Here is a 15,062-nt window from a genome sequence, read left to right on the forward strand (position 1 = left end):
TTAGCATCAGTCCTTCCAAAGAACCCCCAGGACTGATCTCCTTTAGAATGGATTGGTTGGATCTCCTTGCAGTCCAAGGGACTCTCAAGAGTCTTCTCCAATACCACAGTTCAAAAGCATCAGTCCTTCAGTGCTCAGCTTTCTTCACAGTCCAACTCTCACATTCATACATGACCACTGGAAAAACCATAGCCTTGACTAGACGGACCTTTGTTGGCAGAGTAATGTCTCTGCTTTTGAATATGCTGTCTAGGTTGGTCATAATTTTTCTTCCAAGGAGTAAGTATCTTTTAATTTCATGGCTGCAATCACCATTTGCAGTGATTTTGGAACCCCAAAAAATAAAGTTTGACACTGTTTCTGCTGTTTCCCCATCTATTTCCCATGAAGTGATGGGACCAGATGCCATGATCTTCGTTTTCTGAATGTTGAGCTTTAAGCCAACTTTTTCACTCTCCACTTTCACTTTCATCAAGAGGCTTTTTAGTTCCTCTTCACTTTCTGCCATAAGGGTCTGCATATCTGAGGTTATTGATATTTCTTCTGGCAATCTTGATTCCAGCTTGTGCTTCATCCAGCCCAGTGTTTCTCATGATGTTCTCTGCATACAAGTTAAATAAGCAGGGTGACAATATACAGCCTTGACATACTCCTTTCCTGATTTGGAACCAGTCTGTTGTTCCATGTCCAGTTCTAACTGTTGCTTCCTGAATCTGCATATAGGTTTCTCAAGAGGCAGGTCAGGTGGTCTGGTATTCCCATCTCTTTCAGAATTTTCCACAGTTTATTGAGATATTTTATAGTTCCTTACTTTCTATGTGCAATAAACCATACTTTATTTTAATATAGCTTCTTGATCATGACTTGCTTATTTGCATCTGAAAAATTTTGCTTAATCTAAGAACTTAAACAAACTGGTATACCATTGGGATGGATAGACTTTAAATGACAAGCTAATTCATCTTACATATGTAGCAAAATAAATTCTTTCTTAAGATTCATTTCTTAAACAGCTTAAAGAACCTCCAAATTGAGTTACATTGTTGAAAAAATAAAACTTAACTCTTTTCCAAATATTTTGAGGAAAGTATATATAATTATATACTGTAATTAAATCATTGCATGTTTGAGCAGGAAAATATCCTGGCCAATGAGGACATTTGGCAGGTAAGGCCCAGAGATGGAAAATGAACTGCCTGCCATCACAATTCATTAGCAGCTGACCTTGCCCTACAGGGAACAGTTCTGGAGTCTTCATCACACTGTTATTGTCCCTAAATAATCCTAACCATACCAGGTAATCACAATGGTATGATCACTCACCTAGAGCCAGACATCCTGAAATTTGTAGTCAAGTGGGCCTTAGGAAGCGTCACTATGAACAAAGCTAGTGGAGGTGATAGAATTCCAGTTGAGCTATTTCAAATCTTAAAAGATGATGCTGTGAAAGTGCTATACTCAATATGTCAGCAAATTTGGAAAACTCAGCAGTGGCCACAGGACTGGAAAAGATCAGTTTTCATTTTAATCCCCAAGAAAGGCAATGCCAAAGAATGCTCAAAATGCTCAAACTACCACACAATTGCACTCATCTCACATGCTAGTAAAGTAATGCTCAAAATTCTCCAAGCCAGGCTTCAGCAATACATGAACCGTGAACTTCCAGATGTTCAAGCTGGATTTAAAAAAGGCAGAGGAACCAGAGATCAAATTGCCAACATCCGTTGGATCATCAAAAAAAGCAAGAGAGTTCCAGAAAAACATCTTCTTCTAATTTATTGACTACTCCAAAGCCTTTAACTCTGTGGATCACAACAAGATGGGGAAAATTCTTTAAGAGATGGGAATACCACACCACCTGACCTGCCTCTTGAGAAACCTACATGCAGGTCGGGAAGCAACAGTTAGAACTGGACATGGAACAACAGACTGGTTCCAAATCGGGAAAGGAGTACGTCAAGGCTGTATATTGTTGCCCTTATTTAACTTGTATGCAGAGAACATCATGAGAAATGCTGGGCTGGATGAAGCACAAACTGGAATCAATATTGCCAGGAGAAATATCAATAACCTCAGATATGCAGAAGACACCACCCTTATGGCAGAAATCGAAGAAGAACTAAAGAGCCTCTTGATGAAAGTGAAAGAGGAGAGTTGGCTTAAAACTTTTAAGTTGGCTTAAAAAATTGGCTTAAAACTCAACATTCAGAAAACTAAGATCATGACATCTGGTCCCATCACTTCATGGCAAATAGATGGGAAAACAATGGAAACAGTGACAGACTTTATTTTTGGGGGCTCCAGAATCACTGCAGATGGTGACTACAGCCATGAAATTAAAAGACACTTGCTCCTTGGAAGAAAAGTTATGACCAGCCTAGATAGTATATTAAAAAGCAGAGACATTACTTTGCCAACAAAGGTCTGTCTAGTCAAGGCTATGGTTTTTCCAGTAGTCATGTATGGATGTGAGAGTTGGACTACAAAGAAAGCTGAGCACTGAAGAATTGATGGTTTTAAACTGTGGTGTTGGAGAAGACTGTTGAGAGTCCCTTGGACTGCAAGGAGATCCAACCAGTCCATCCTAAAGGAAATCAGTCCTGAGTATTCATTGGAAGGACTGATGCTGAAGCTGAAACTTCAATACTTTGGCCACGTGATGTGAAGAACTGACTCATTGGAAAAGACCCTGATGCTGGGAAAGATTGAAGGGGGAAGGAGAGGGGGACAACAGAGGCTGAGATGGTTGGATGGCATCACCGACTCAATGGACATGAGTTTGAATAAACTATGGGAGTTGGTGATGGACACGGAGGCCTGGCATGCTGCAGTCCATGGGGTCGCAAAGAGTTGGACCCAACTGAGCGACTGAACTAAACTGAACTGAATCCTAACCAAAGCTAACCGTAGAAAGTCACAAAGGTTAGCTGAGTGATCCTAGGAGGTAAGGCCATCTCTGTCATTTTTAGTACGACATCTATGATGGTCAGGATGAGAGCCCAGTTCTACTGCCCGTCCATAGCAAGTTTTCCTACAGCGCTCTCACTCCTCCACTTCACAAGAACAAGGTGCCATGTCACTACTTCTATTGTTTCCCACTTGTTGAAAAAATCTATACAATACAATTGGTCATCAATCAATATAATTACATCTCTTATTTTATTTTTCACAGCGGTCCCAGTTAAATCAGAATTGGCAGTAGAAATTTTGGAGAAAGGCCAGGTCCGGTTCTGGATGCAGGCTGAGAAGCTGTCTGCCAATGCCAAAGTCAACTACATATTTAACGAAAAGGAGATTTTTGAAGGGCCGGTGGGTTTTATACGTTTTAGATTTTTTAACATATTGTTATAGGATGTCTAATAGGGCTGGGAAAGCCCTATTAGAATGCACATAAGTTGTAATAAAAACCACTGAACGTTGGGGTGGGAGGTTTAAATCATTTCACAAGTGGGAAATGAGAAAGGAAATACAGATTGATTATATCATATTACCCAAGTGAAATGGGGATCTAAAAACAACTTTTTGATAACATTTTATGATTTGGGGTAATGAAACTTTAGTTATATTTAAAAAAGTAAATGTCAGACTTTTAATAATCAATTCTGGTCAAGGTCAGAGATTCCACATATTTTGATTTTTCTGGAATCAGGATTTTGAAACCGTTCATTAAAGTGTTAACAAGGAATTTTATTAGATTATGATACTTTGGAGTTTGTGTGTTTATTTTACATGGCTTGTTATCATCCTATCTATCTCACATATTTCCTTTCTTTTCCTTTTTACACTGAAGAAATATAAGATGCATATTGACCGAAACACTGGTATAATTGAAATGTTTATGGAAAAACTACAGGATGAGGATGAAGGCACATATACCTTCCAGGTTCAAGACGGAAGAGCAACTGGCCATTCTACCCTTGTTCTCATTGGAGATGGTGAGAGTTCTGTGGAACATTATCTGAAAGCCTTTGCTACTTCCTTCAATGTAAATACCCCACCACAGGAAAGTAGTCACGTGGGAGAAGCAGGAATTATTTCTTGATTGGATTCCAGTGTTCCAGTATTATAGCTAATACTTTCCATAGTACTTTATTTCCTAGAAATGAAAAGTTAATTTAAAAGGACACCAAAGTTATCACTGGCCCACAGGCAAGACTGCACTTAAATTATCTCATGTATAAACAAGTAGTTATTACTAAAATTCTCCAGGGAAGGATACTATAATACAACCCAGACTGTATTATGTCTCAGAAACTATGAAACTCTCTTGTAATGTGTACCTGCTTTAAATTACTTAAATGAAGAAGAAAAATATGCATGAGTAGAGCATGTCAAATCAGTTAATCATCCATTACAACTTGGTTGTATGGCAGCTGTTATAAGCCAGTGTGGAAATCACCAAGATTTAAAATGTAGTATTTAATAAAGCAATGGAAACGCTGGCCAGGTCTCTACATTTGCAGTAGCCAAAGCTATTTGACCGTTTCCTGACTTCATGACCTTGAACAAGTTTCTTAGCCTTCCTAAGCCTTTTTCTTCATCTATAAATAATGAAAACAAATAGGGTGGTCTGATGTGAGTGTTATAATAATGAATGTAAATAACAGCACAGTGACTGGCATGTGCACTTTTACCGCCCAACTCTATTTCATATTTCTTTGTTTTTCGATTTTCAGTTTATAAAAAGCTCCAGAAAGAAGCCGAATTCCAGCGTCAAGAATGGATCAGGAAACAAGGTAAAAGTAGGCAGTAAATAAAGAGAAAATCTTCAGTTTCTTGAACAAAATATTCTAAGGTTATTTCCATAACAAACTAAAATGAGTATTATTGCCTTGTTAATAATGTCCTGATAAATAAAAGTAATTGAAAATATTTATCATTACAAATGATTAAAATATTACACATTTTATTACACATTTTAAAATATTTTAAAACTAAATCTTTAATTTCAAAAATTTCACTTTAAACATAAATCAACTTAGAACTTAAGAATGAGTTTGGATTTTTGCATTCATGATTAACATTGCTGCTTGCTGATGTCATTAAAATTTTATAGGTCCACATTTCGCTGAGTATTTGAGCTGGGAAGTGACTGGTGAATGTAATGTACTATTAAAATGCAAGGTAAGAAGTAAATAAATTTTTAATAATTTGGTACAAAGAGAATAAAGATAAAATAGAATGTGAGAAGAAAAGGAAGATCAATTTCTTATCTCCTCCATTCTTACCTCCTCTTATCTCTCATCATTTGCACCAAAATGATAAGTGATATGCCCTTACTGTTGAATGTTACTGTAATCGTTGGTTGGTAAGAAATATTTAAAATAATATAAAACAATATAAAAATATGGAAAGTCAAGATGATTGTTTTAATTAATCACACATGCCCTAGTTAATAAAAACAGACTTTTTTTTTATTAAGACTTTTTTTTAAAAAAAGCAGTTTTAGGTTCAGGGCAAAATTTAAGGGAAAGGTACACAGATTTCCCACTTAGCATTGTCCCTATAAGTGCGTAGCCTCCTTCATTATCAACATGCCCACCAAAATGGTACAAGTGTTACAACTGATGAACCCACATGGACACATCATCATCCAAAGTCCATAGTTTACATTCTGATTCACTCTGTGAGTTTGCACAAACATATAAAAACCTGTATCCATCATTATTGTATCATACGGAATATTTTCACTGCCCCCAAAAAGCCTTGTGCGCTGCCTGCGCATCCCTCACTAGCTCTCCCCCTACACCTGCTGCCCCACACTTTGCAGCACGTGGGATCTTAGTTCCTCAACCAGGGATCAAATCTGCATCCCCTGCGTTGGAAGATGGGTTCTTAATCGCTGGACCACCAGGGAAGTCCCTGAAACTGTTTTCTTGATTTGTATGAAGTCTTTACTTTTTCATACAGTCTAAATTATACAAGAAAATATGAATATACTCTCCCTCATAAGAAATTCTAACATCATGGATAAAGCTTAAGATCCCTTTAAGCACATGAAGTCATTTAGCCCATTTGAAATTTGTGAGATGATGTATGGATATAGGATTTAAATGAATTTCCTAAAAATTGCTAAGCGACTAATTTATTAAACCATACTTGATGGATGCTAACTAAACTTACTGCAGTGATCATTTTGCAAAAATGCATATATCAAATCATTATGTTGTATACACTAGACATATGCAATATTATATCAATTATATCTCAATAAAATTGGAAAAATATTTAATTTAAAAGATTTCTTAACCGTATTTCCCCTTTGCATTTATTTGAAAAGCTTCATTTATCTTACAAAAGTAGTTAGTTATAGATAGGGGCTTCTACATTCTGATACCTTGATAAAGTCATTTGTTTTTGTGACACAGACTATTATTTTAATCTAATGGGATTTGTCTTCCTTCAGATTTTAAATTTTTATATTTTACTTAAGTCTGTATGTTAGTTTGTATGCTTCTATGCTTTCTTCTGGAGAAGGAAATGGCAACCTACTCCAATATTCTTGCCTGGAGAATCCCATGGATGGAGGAACCTGGTGGGCTACAGTCCATGGGGTCACAAAGAGTTGGACACGACTGAGCGACTTCACTTTCACTTTCTTTCATGCTTTCTTGTCCATGAGATGATTTTAAAGTCTGTTTTTTTCTGCTGGAAATAAAGATGCTATTGATTTACTTTTATTCTTTTGTATCTATTTTATTCTAAACTCTAACAGTTAAAACAGCTTTCAGTTGATTTCTCTTGAAATCTTTACTTTTTCTTATATCCAATGCTGCATTAAGAATTATTTAATTTCATAAGAATAGCATTCCTTTATCTTGAGAAGTATAACTACTATTTTCCTCCTAGGTGGCGAATATTAAGAAAGAGACTAGTATTGTATGGTACAAAGATGATAGGGAGATTTCAGTGGATGAAAAGCATGACTTTAAGGATGGCATATGTACCCTCCTTATAACAGAGGTAGGTGACTATAAATATAAAATGCAGCGTGTTACTTCTGTACCCCATGTTCTTCCAAAATACAGAGACTAGATTATGTGTTCCTTTGCCCTGGGCATAGATCCTTGCCCTGACGTCACCCAAAAAGCAAGCAGTAAAGACACAAAGCTTCTCTCACTTTGTGATAAGTGAGGGTTTGTCAGACATCCAAACAGTGTTGGCAGGACACACAACTCTTGCCTCTCTGAGCTAGTTTTTCTCATAGATGGGTGAGTGGCAGGGCGGTTAAGCAAATTGTTCTTTGTTTGCTCTTCAGCTTCAATTTGTTCCCTAAAGGTACAGAGACAATCAAACATAGTATTTATTTCTGTATAGGTTTTTATTTACTTTTTGTCTAAAAGAAGCTGCCTTTCAAATACATGTGCTCATTAGTTTTTAAAATGAAGGCAGAGCAAAGGGTGAGGACTTTAAGCCTCAAGTCAATTGTCACCTTAGAGGGTGAAAACTCGGGGCTGCTGGCTAGCCAGTTTTGATGGATAGTCCCTCTGGGAACTGGTCATTGCTCACATGGCTGAATGCTTGTTCAGTGTGTTTTGATGGCAGTTCTATAAATCATGGGCCCTGAAAAATGCAAATGCCATATCCTGAGGCTACAACAAGCTGCAATCTGGTGTATCTCTTCTCCCCTTAGTTTTCCAAGAAAGATGCTGGTATTTATGAAGTTGTCCTGAAAGACGACAGAGGAAAAGATAAGAGCAGACTGAAGCTTGTGGATGAAGGTCAGTCCACCAGGGTCCATTCCGTGTGTTCCATACACCAGTGACCAGAATTCTAAGTGAGACTGAGCTGGGAGATTCAAGTCATGCTCGTCTTTTGTCCATAGGTTTCGTTTTAATTGCCATTACGGCAGAGCAAATTTTATTAAAAAACAAAAACCACTTTTAGTCTTCCTTTCAAGTCAGAAATGTAGTTTTGATCCTCAGAGAATGTATAGTTGACAATCCACTAGAGGTCTGTTTTCAATATCAATCATCATTTTTGTTTCAAACCTATGAAGACTGTTTCAGGATCAAATACTACCATGAAAAACATGTCTCAAAATAGTCCACTATTTTAAAGGTGGCAGGAAAGGTTATACATGGAACGCAAAGCCTCTCAGTTAGTAGCAGAGCAAGAAAACAATTTCCATTTTCCCAAGGCCTCTGATGACAATTGTATCATGATAAAGAAAACCTACATGGGACGCCCACATTTCCAGTTTTGTTCCCGAGCAAGATCTTTAGCAACATTGCTGACGAACAGCAGAAGTCTGACTTCAATTTTGCCTTCCCACTCTTGGTGGAGGCAGGACTAAATGTGCTTTTTGTTTATTGGCAAAAAGCATTAATTAGGGTGAGAACTATCAGGGAACTCAGATGGTTAATTCACCATGAATTGATACCACAGATAAGAAAACTTCCTCTAAGGTAAACGAAGCCTTCCTGGGACTTAGGAAGAAGGGAATTCTAAAGCAAAAAATATTCCTGGGATTCTCACGGTGACTCTTTCTCTAGAATGTAAATATGGTGACAGTTTACAAAGAATTTGAGGGAACAAAAATATCAAAATAGGAGCAGAGATCTTTTAAAACTTGATAACAATTGAGTTCTTTGAGCTTGTATTGTCAATTGGTCAATAAGTCCATCTTGTGACAGGATGCTTTTGAGAGTGTATGTAACTAATTATGTGAGATTGAACTTGACATTGAGCATGTTTATGCTAAAGCTTTATGAATCTCTTTCCACAGCCTTTAAAGAGCTAATGACTGAAGTATGTAAAACAATAGGTAAGTTCTCACAAGGCAATACTTCCTTATTCTCTGGGGTGGGCTTGGTTTTGTTCAGTCGTGTCTGATTCTTTGCGACCCCATGGACTAGCACCTCAGGCTCCTCTGTCCCTGGACTTCTCCAGGCAAGAATACTGGAGTGGGTTGCCATTTCCTTCTCCAGGGGATCTTCCCTTCTCAGGGATCGAACCTGTGTCTCCTGCATTGGCAGGGAAATTCTTTACCACTGAGCCACCTGGGGAGACTGGGATGGGCTTACAGGTGTGTTAAATACGTGTTTTCTTCTTGCAGCTCTGTCTGCAACAGATCTGAAGATCCAGAGCACAGCTGAGGGCATCCGGCTGTACTCTTTTGTTACTTACTACGTGGATGATCTGAAAGTTAACTGGTCCCACAAGTAAGTGAATAAAAACCTAACTGCTGTGTAGAAGTCCTTTCTCCACTCAGAGGAAGGACTGGAGCAAACAACAGCCCTCTCTTGCACTCAGGTAAGGAGTCTGCTTACTTCTCAAGTCTGATGTTGAGAAGTGTAGGACAGAAACATCCAGGCCGTCCCTTCAGTGTGAGGTTAGCACTCTCCCTTAGCATGGACGTGGTGAGGCCAGTCATGGCTTGGAGCATCTGTCTCTGCGATCTGTCGTTGTTCAGTCGCTCAGTTGTGTCTGACTCTTTGCGACCCCGTGGAGTGCAGCACGTCAGATTCCTCTGTCCTCCACTATCTCCCAGAGTTTGCTCAAACTCCTGTCACTGAATCGGTGATGCCATCCAGCCGTCTCATCCTCTGTCACCCCCTTCTCAAATCGCAATTTGTAGATGCCTCTGTAACATTACCTCCACCTGCACACAATCACGCTTTGCCAGGTTCTTATCCGGTCTTTCCAAGCACACCTAACCTCTGCTGTGCTCTGGACAAAACTGCAGCAGGCTGCACCACGTTTCCTGTTGTGTGACTTAAAGCTCATTGACCCCAGAAGCCTGATCCAAAGAGGTGCCCGATTTTATCATCATTGTCATTGTAGCAGTTGGCATAGTGGGGCATTAGCATGTTTTCTCAGAAGGCTTTGGACATCTCAAGATGACTCTGGGAATGTGTATTTGAACTAGACTGAGCCTGAAGATCCATTCTAATCCCAGGCTTCCTTAGTGCAATTGTGGAGGGATTTCATTCAAGTTCTTCTTGGGGATTCCAAGGCCTGAAGTAGGTTTCTTAGTCAAACCAGGCCTCCCATTGACACCATTGAGAGGATCCCTGACCTCTGTGCTTCACTGAAATTTCCTGAGCTGAGAGGCCAGCAGGCTGCCGCAGAAACCAGTAAGGCACATCCACCTTCACCCACTCTTGGGGTGCAGTGGACACTCGTTCCCAAAGTCCTTGTGCAGCCTGCCGAGCAGAGGTTACTGTGGGTCCCTGGGAGGAGTCAAACAACTGTGTACTTAGAGCTTCCCTTCAGTGGTGTTGACTTAAAAAACAGTCACAACCTGAAAGTTGAGAGTTATTTTTTTTTTTTTTTTGAGAGTTATGTTTTATTTGGTGCAAATTTTTAGGACTTAAGCCTGGGAGGCAGCTTCTCAAGTAGCCCTGAGAGAACTGTTCTGAGGAGGTGGGGGGAGAAGTCAGGTTACATAGATGTCTGCAACAAAGGGAAGGTAGTCTGAACATCAAAAGTATTTCTGTAAATTTAAGAAAACCAGATGTCTCAAGTTAAGGAATTCATTGCTTTTCTCTATATGGGAAGGTGCAAGTCTGGGCTTACTGAAATCATTCCTTTCATTTGTATCTCAGCTATCTGGGGGCAGTATCTTGCATTTTTCACATCCTGAGCCCCTCAGGGCTCACCTGTAGGGAGTGGTTGCAGCCTCATGGTATTGATCCCAGTTATTGTTCTCCTTCCTGGGTGCCCTCTGGGCTCAGAAATTCACATTTGAGGGGCTGTGATCACTCAAGGCGTGACTTCCTTGTTTACTAATATGGCAAGAATAGTCCATTTCTCAGTGGACATGCATTGCTCCAAGCCCTTTAGAGGTATGAAATCATTTAATATTCAAACTCGGTGAGATGGGTACTTATCACTTTAGTGACTAGGAAGCTCAGGCTCTGGGAGGTGACTTGCCTGAGGTCATCAACTCTGTGATAAGTGAAGGGCTGAAACCAGGAAGCCTGGCTGCAGAGCTCCTCCATCACAGCACTACTCTGGATTCAAGTTTCATTAAACGTCTAGGTTGAACATTTCACCAGAACTGGGTCCCATGAAGCATTCATTTGTTTCTTGAAAATGACTTTACTTTTATGCAGAACAGCATTTTGTTAGGTTTATTGTTATTACTATTGATTTCCTGAATTCTTTTTAAAAAAATGAAAACAAGTAAAATTCCACTTTGAATGCCTGGAGTTTCATTCCTTTGTTCTATTTCTCAGAATACATTTTAGGAAAGTGATTGTAAGGTAAAATAGATCAGATTCTAGGAAATTCCTCTGTGACATCTAGGGCATTCTAATATATCCGTCTGAAGAATAAGAGAAGATAGATTAATTGAATCAAAAGGCTGTACATCATCTCTAATAGAATTACCTGTTCCCCAAAATTAGAACATTGGGTTTTAAGGAAACTGCTGTCAGACTAGTAAGGCATAAGCTTCATACATCGTTTGGTATGTCAGCTACATGAGTGTTTTGTGTGCACACAGACGTGTGACTGTAAAAGGCTCAGGAACCAAGGACCGATTGCTCTCCCTGTGTTTATGTAAGTATGTGGTGTGATGCAAAAAAAAAACACCTTAAAATGGGTTTGGATCTTGACTTTGCTCCTCTCTTCCCTTGGATCTTAGGCAAGTCATCCAATTTTCTGAAACTCAGGTTTCCCTCATATAAAATAGAAGCAGTAATACCTGTTCTAACTCATAACACTGATGGACTCAATAAGAGAATTAATCACACTTTGAAAACCGTGACATGCTTTACAGATGTAAGGTACTATTATGCGATCTTGTGGACTGTATTCCACCAGGTTCTGTCCATGGAACTTTCCAGGCAAGAATACTGGAGCAGGTTGCCATTCTGTTCTCCAGGGGATCTTATAGACCCAGGGATCAAGTGCATATCTCTTGCATCTCCTGCACTGACAGGCAGATTCTCTACCATTGTGCTATGGGGAAGCCCATTATGCATGTTAGCCAGAGATTAAAGAACTCAAGACTTATCACAGCAAAGCAGAGAACTGTCTGCCTTTCTAACTCTTTAGGACATATATATATTGCTCAGGCTAAAGTCTATGGGTACAGATGGGTTCCTTTACCCTATGTTTTATGACATTTTAATTTTAATATCTTTTAAAGAATGTGGTATATAAGAAAAATGCTGAATGTTTATTTGAAATCTGAAATTTCTGATGGAGATTTTTGTTTTTTTTATTTTTTTAAGTTCATTTTATTTATTACAATCCCAAACATAATACATGTTTGTTTTAGAAAATATATTTACCATCATACTAAAATTAGAAAGAGTTTATAATATGATACCACCCATGGCTTTCCTAGCCACAGTATGAACATTTTGAGGAAACTTCCAGTCTTTTCTCCATGCATAATTGTTGCTGTAAAAAAGTAGTTTTGTATAGTACCTTATTTTTTCTTGGTCTTCCCTGGTGGCTTAGATGGTAAAGAATCTGCCTGCAATGCAGGAGGGAGACCCAGGTTGGATCCCTGGGGTTGCCGTTTCCTTCTCCAATGCATGAAAGTGAAAAGTGCAAGTGAAGTCGCTCAGTCATGTCCAACTGAAAGGTTGTTGTTGAATCACGCGAATACACTGGAATTCTTGGCCCCCGGAGGAGAAGAATTCAATCCGGGGCCAGAGACGAGGCTTGATTGCTCAGAGCTTTTGTGTAATAAAGTTTTATTAAAGTATAAAGGAGATAGAGAAAGCTTCTGACATAGGCATCAGAAGGGGGCAGAAAGAGTACCCGCTTGCTAGTGTTAACAATGAGGTTATATAATCCAAAGAATGTCTGGAGGTTGTAAAGACCTCATCAGACCTACTCCCATAATTTACATTTTAAGATAACACTGTCCTCAGGCAAGATACATCCTTGTAAAGACCAGGTCTACTCCCATAATTAACATTTTAAGATAACAGAAGGTTGAATCCAAAGACTGTCCTTAGGCAGGATACATTATTGTTATATAATCCTAAGGAATGTGGAGAAAGAAAAAAAGTTTGTCCTTTCTTCCTCCTTGAGAATTCCAGACCCCTCTCTCCTTGGGGACCCCTAGACTCCCTATCAAACTGCCTAGGAAATGACTCTCTCACAACTCTTAGCGACCCCATGAACTGTAGCCTACCTGGCTCCTCTGTCCATGGATTTTCCAGGCAAGAGTACCGGAGTGGGGTGCCATTGCCTTCTTCAAGGAAGATCTATAGCTACGACTTATTTTTTTCTATTTCCTCACATGTTTATGAACTTTTCATAGAGTTTAACATCATTGAGAGTATATTGTGTGTGTGTGTGTTAATTGCTCAGTTGTGTCTGACTTTTTGCAGCTCCAAGGACTGTAGCCCATCAGGCTCCTCTGTCCATGGAATTCTCTAGGCAAGAATACTGGAATGGGCTGCCGTTCTCTTCCCCAGGGGATCTTCCTGACTCAGGGATTGAACCTGGATCTCCTGTGTTGCAGGCAGATTCTATACCATCTGAGCCACCAGGGAAGCCCCTGAGAGTACACTACTTCCACCTTTCTTCTCATATTTCATCTTTAACAGTAGTGTTTGTAGACTGTCAGATCCAAGGGCTCTATTTGCTTTTATTGTCTTGTAAAGAAGATGATGTGCGGTTCTGCATATGACCAGCTACAGAATAGGAGGAGACACACATCCAGGGTCAGAGTAGGTGCCTCATTCATTTTGACAGCAACTCTGCTTCTCATTTATTCTTGGCCTGACTACTGAGCACATATTTACATTTGTCTTAAATAGCTTTGTAACCACGTGTGTCAGTAGATATCAGCCACAGATGAACCTCCTTAGATCTGTTTTTAACTAGTCTGTAAAAACCCCATTTATAGCCATAGACCATCTGTGTGAGACGTGCAGTAATAATATGTGGAGTTTGGCCTTTTCTGTTTAAAGATTAGTCCTACAAATAAAACCAAGCAGAAACAAAGATGATTAATACCCCTGAGAAGTACTGGTGCTGCAATCTGAGTCCAAGACCACTATTGGGAGGTCAGTGTGCAGACTGCCGCACCCCACCACTCCAGGCCTTGGAATCCTTGTTCTGTGATTCAGGGCCCATAATGTCTCTGAAGCAGAAGAGCATGTGAGGATCTCATGTTATTTTGAAAGTCTGTAAAACTTGATGATAAGACCTTCAATACAAGACAAAGTAAAGGTAAGCTCTGGATGAAAGCCACTGATAACAAGGTTTCCTTTTGATCAAAACAGTGGGACTGCTATTAAGTACTCAGATAGAGTTAAGAGTGGGGTCACCGGAGAACAGATTTGGCTGCAGATCAACGAGCCCACCCCCAACGACAAGGGCAAGTACGTGATGGAGCTCTTTGACGGTAAAACCGGACACCAGAAGATGGTGGACCTTTCTGGACAAGGTAAACGGGTGCTCTGCAGGTTAGAACCTAAAGTGGAGATTGCTGTTGCTGTTGTTCAGTTGCTAAGTTGTGCCCAACTCTTTGTGACCCCATGGACTGCAGTATGCCTGGCTTCCCTGTCCTTCACCACCTCCCAGAGTTTGCTCAAACTCCTGTCCATTGAGTCGGTGATGCCATCCAATCATGTCATCCTCTGTCACCCTCTTCTCCTATTGCCCTCAGTCTTTACCAGCATCAGGGTCTTTTCTAATGAGTCAGCTCTTTGCATCAAGTGGCTAAAGCATTGGAGCTTCAGCTTCAGCATCAGAACTTCCAGTGAATATTCAGGGTTGCTTTCCTTTAAGATTGACTGGTTTGATCTCCTTGCTGTCCAAGGGTCTCTCAAGAGTCTTCTCCAGCATCACAATTCAAAAGCATCAACTGTGAAAGATGTGGGCTTTTTTTTAAAAGGATGGAGGCTTCCTGTACTTTATAGCAGGTCCCCACTGGCTATTTTACCCATGGTAGTGTATGTATGTCAATGCTACTCTCCCAGTTCATCCCACTCAAAACTTATTTAGATTTGCTTTTACTCTCTGCCCACTGAAGCTCGTTTAACTACCCAACTCTCAAATCCCTCTCAAACAAGAGGCCTTAGGTTGTTTGACCAGCATGGTCCCCTGCAGGAAACGCACGAGCTCAGCCAGGCTGTCTCCGT

The 15,062-nt window shown here is 39.8% G+C and overlaps 1 protein-coding gene across 2 annotated transcripts in view; it reads left to right on the top strand.

The window, feature by feature from the left end:
- MYOM1 (myomesin 1) overlaps positions 1-15,062 on the top strand; it is a 124,172-nt gene that overhangs the window by 101,295 nt on the left and 7,815 nt on the right. For both annotated transcript variants that reach the window (XM_010832718.1, XM_010832717.1), the window contains 9 exons: positions 3,173-3,309; positions 3,791-3,935; positions 4,677-4,736; positions 5,057-5,124; positions 6,850-6,963; positions 7,634-7,721; positions 8,729-8,767; positions 9,059-9,164; positions 14,202-14,365. In XM_010832718.1, the coding sequence (XP_010831020.1) occupies positions 3,173-3,309; positions 3,791-3,935; positions 4,677-4,736; positions 5,057-5,124; positions 6,850-6,963; positions 7,634-7,721; positions 8,729-8,767; positions 9,059-9,164; positions 14,202-14,365 (921 nt within the window). The remainder of the gene's footprint in view (positions 1-3,172; positions 3,310-3,790; positions 3,936-4,676; positions 4,737-5,056; positions 5,125-6,849; positions 6,964-7,633; positions 7,722-8,728; positions 8,768-9,058; positions 9,165-14,201; positions 14,366-15,062) is intronic.

The sequence above is a fragment of the Bison bison genome, unplaced genomic scaffold (genome assembly GCF_000754665.1).
Source record: "Bison bison bison isolate TAMUID 2011002044 unplaced genomic scaffold, Bison_UMD1.0 scf7180017862158, whole genome shotgun sequence".
Taxonomy (NCBI): Eukaryota; Metazoa; Chordata; class Mammalia; order Artiodactyla; family Bovidae; genus Bison; species Bison bison.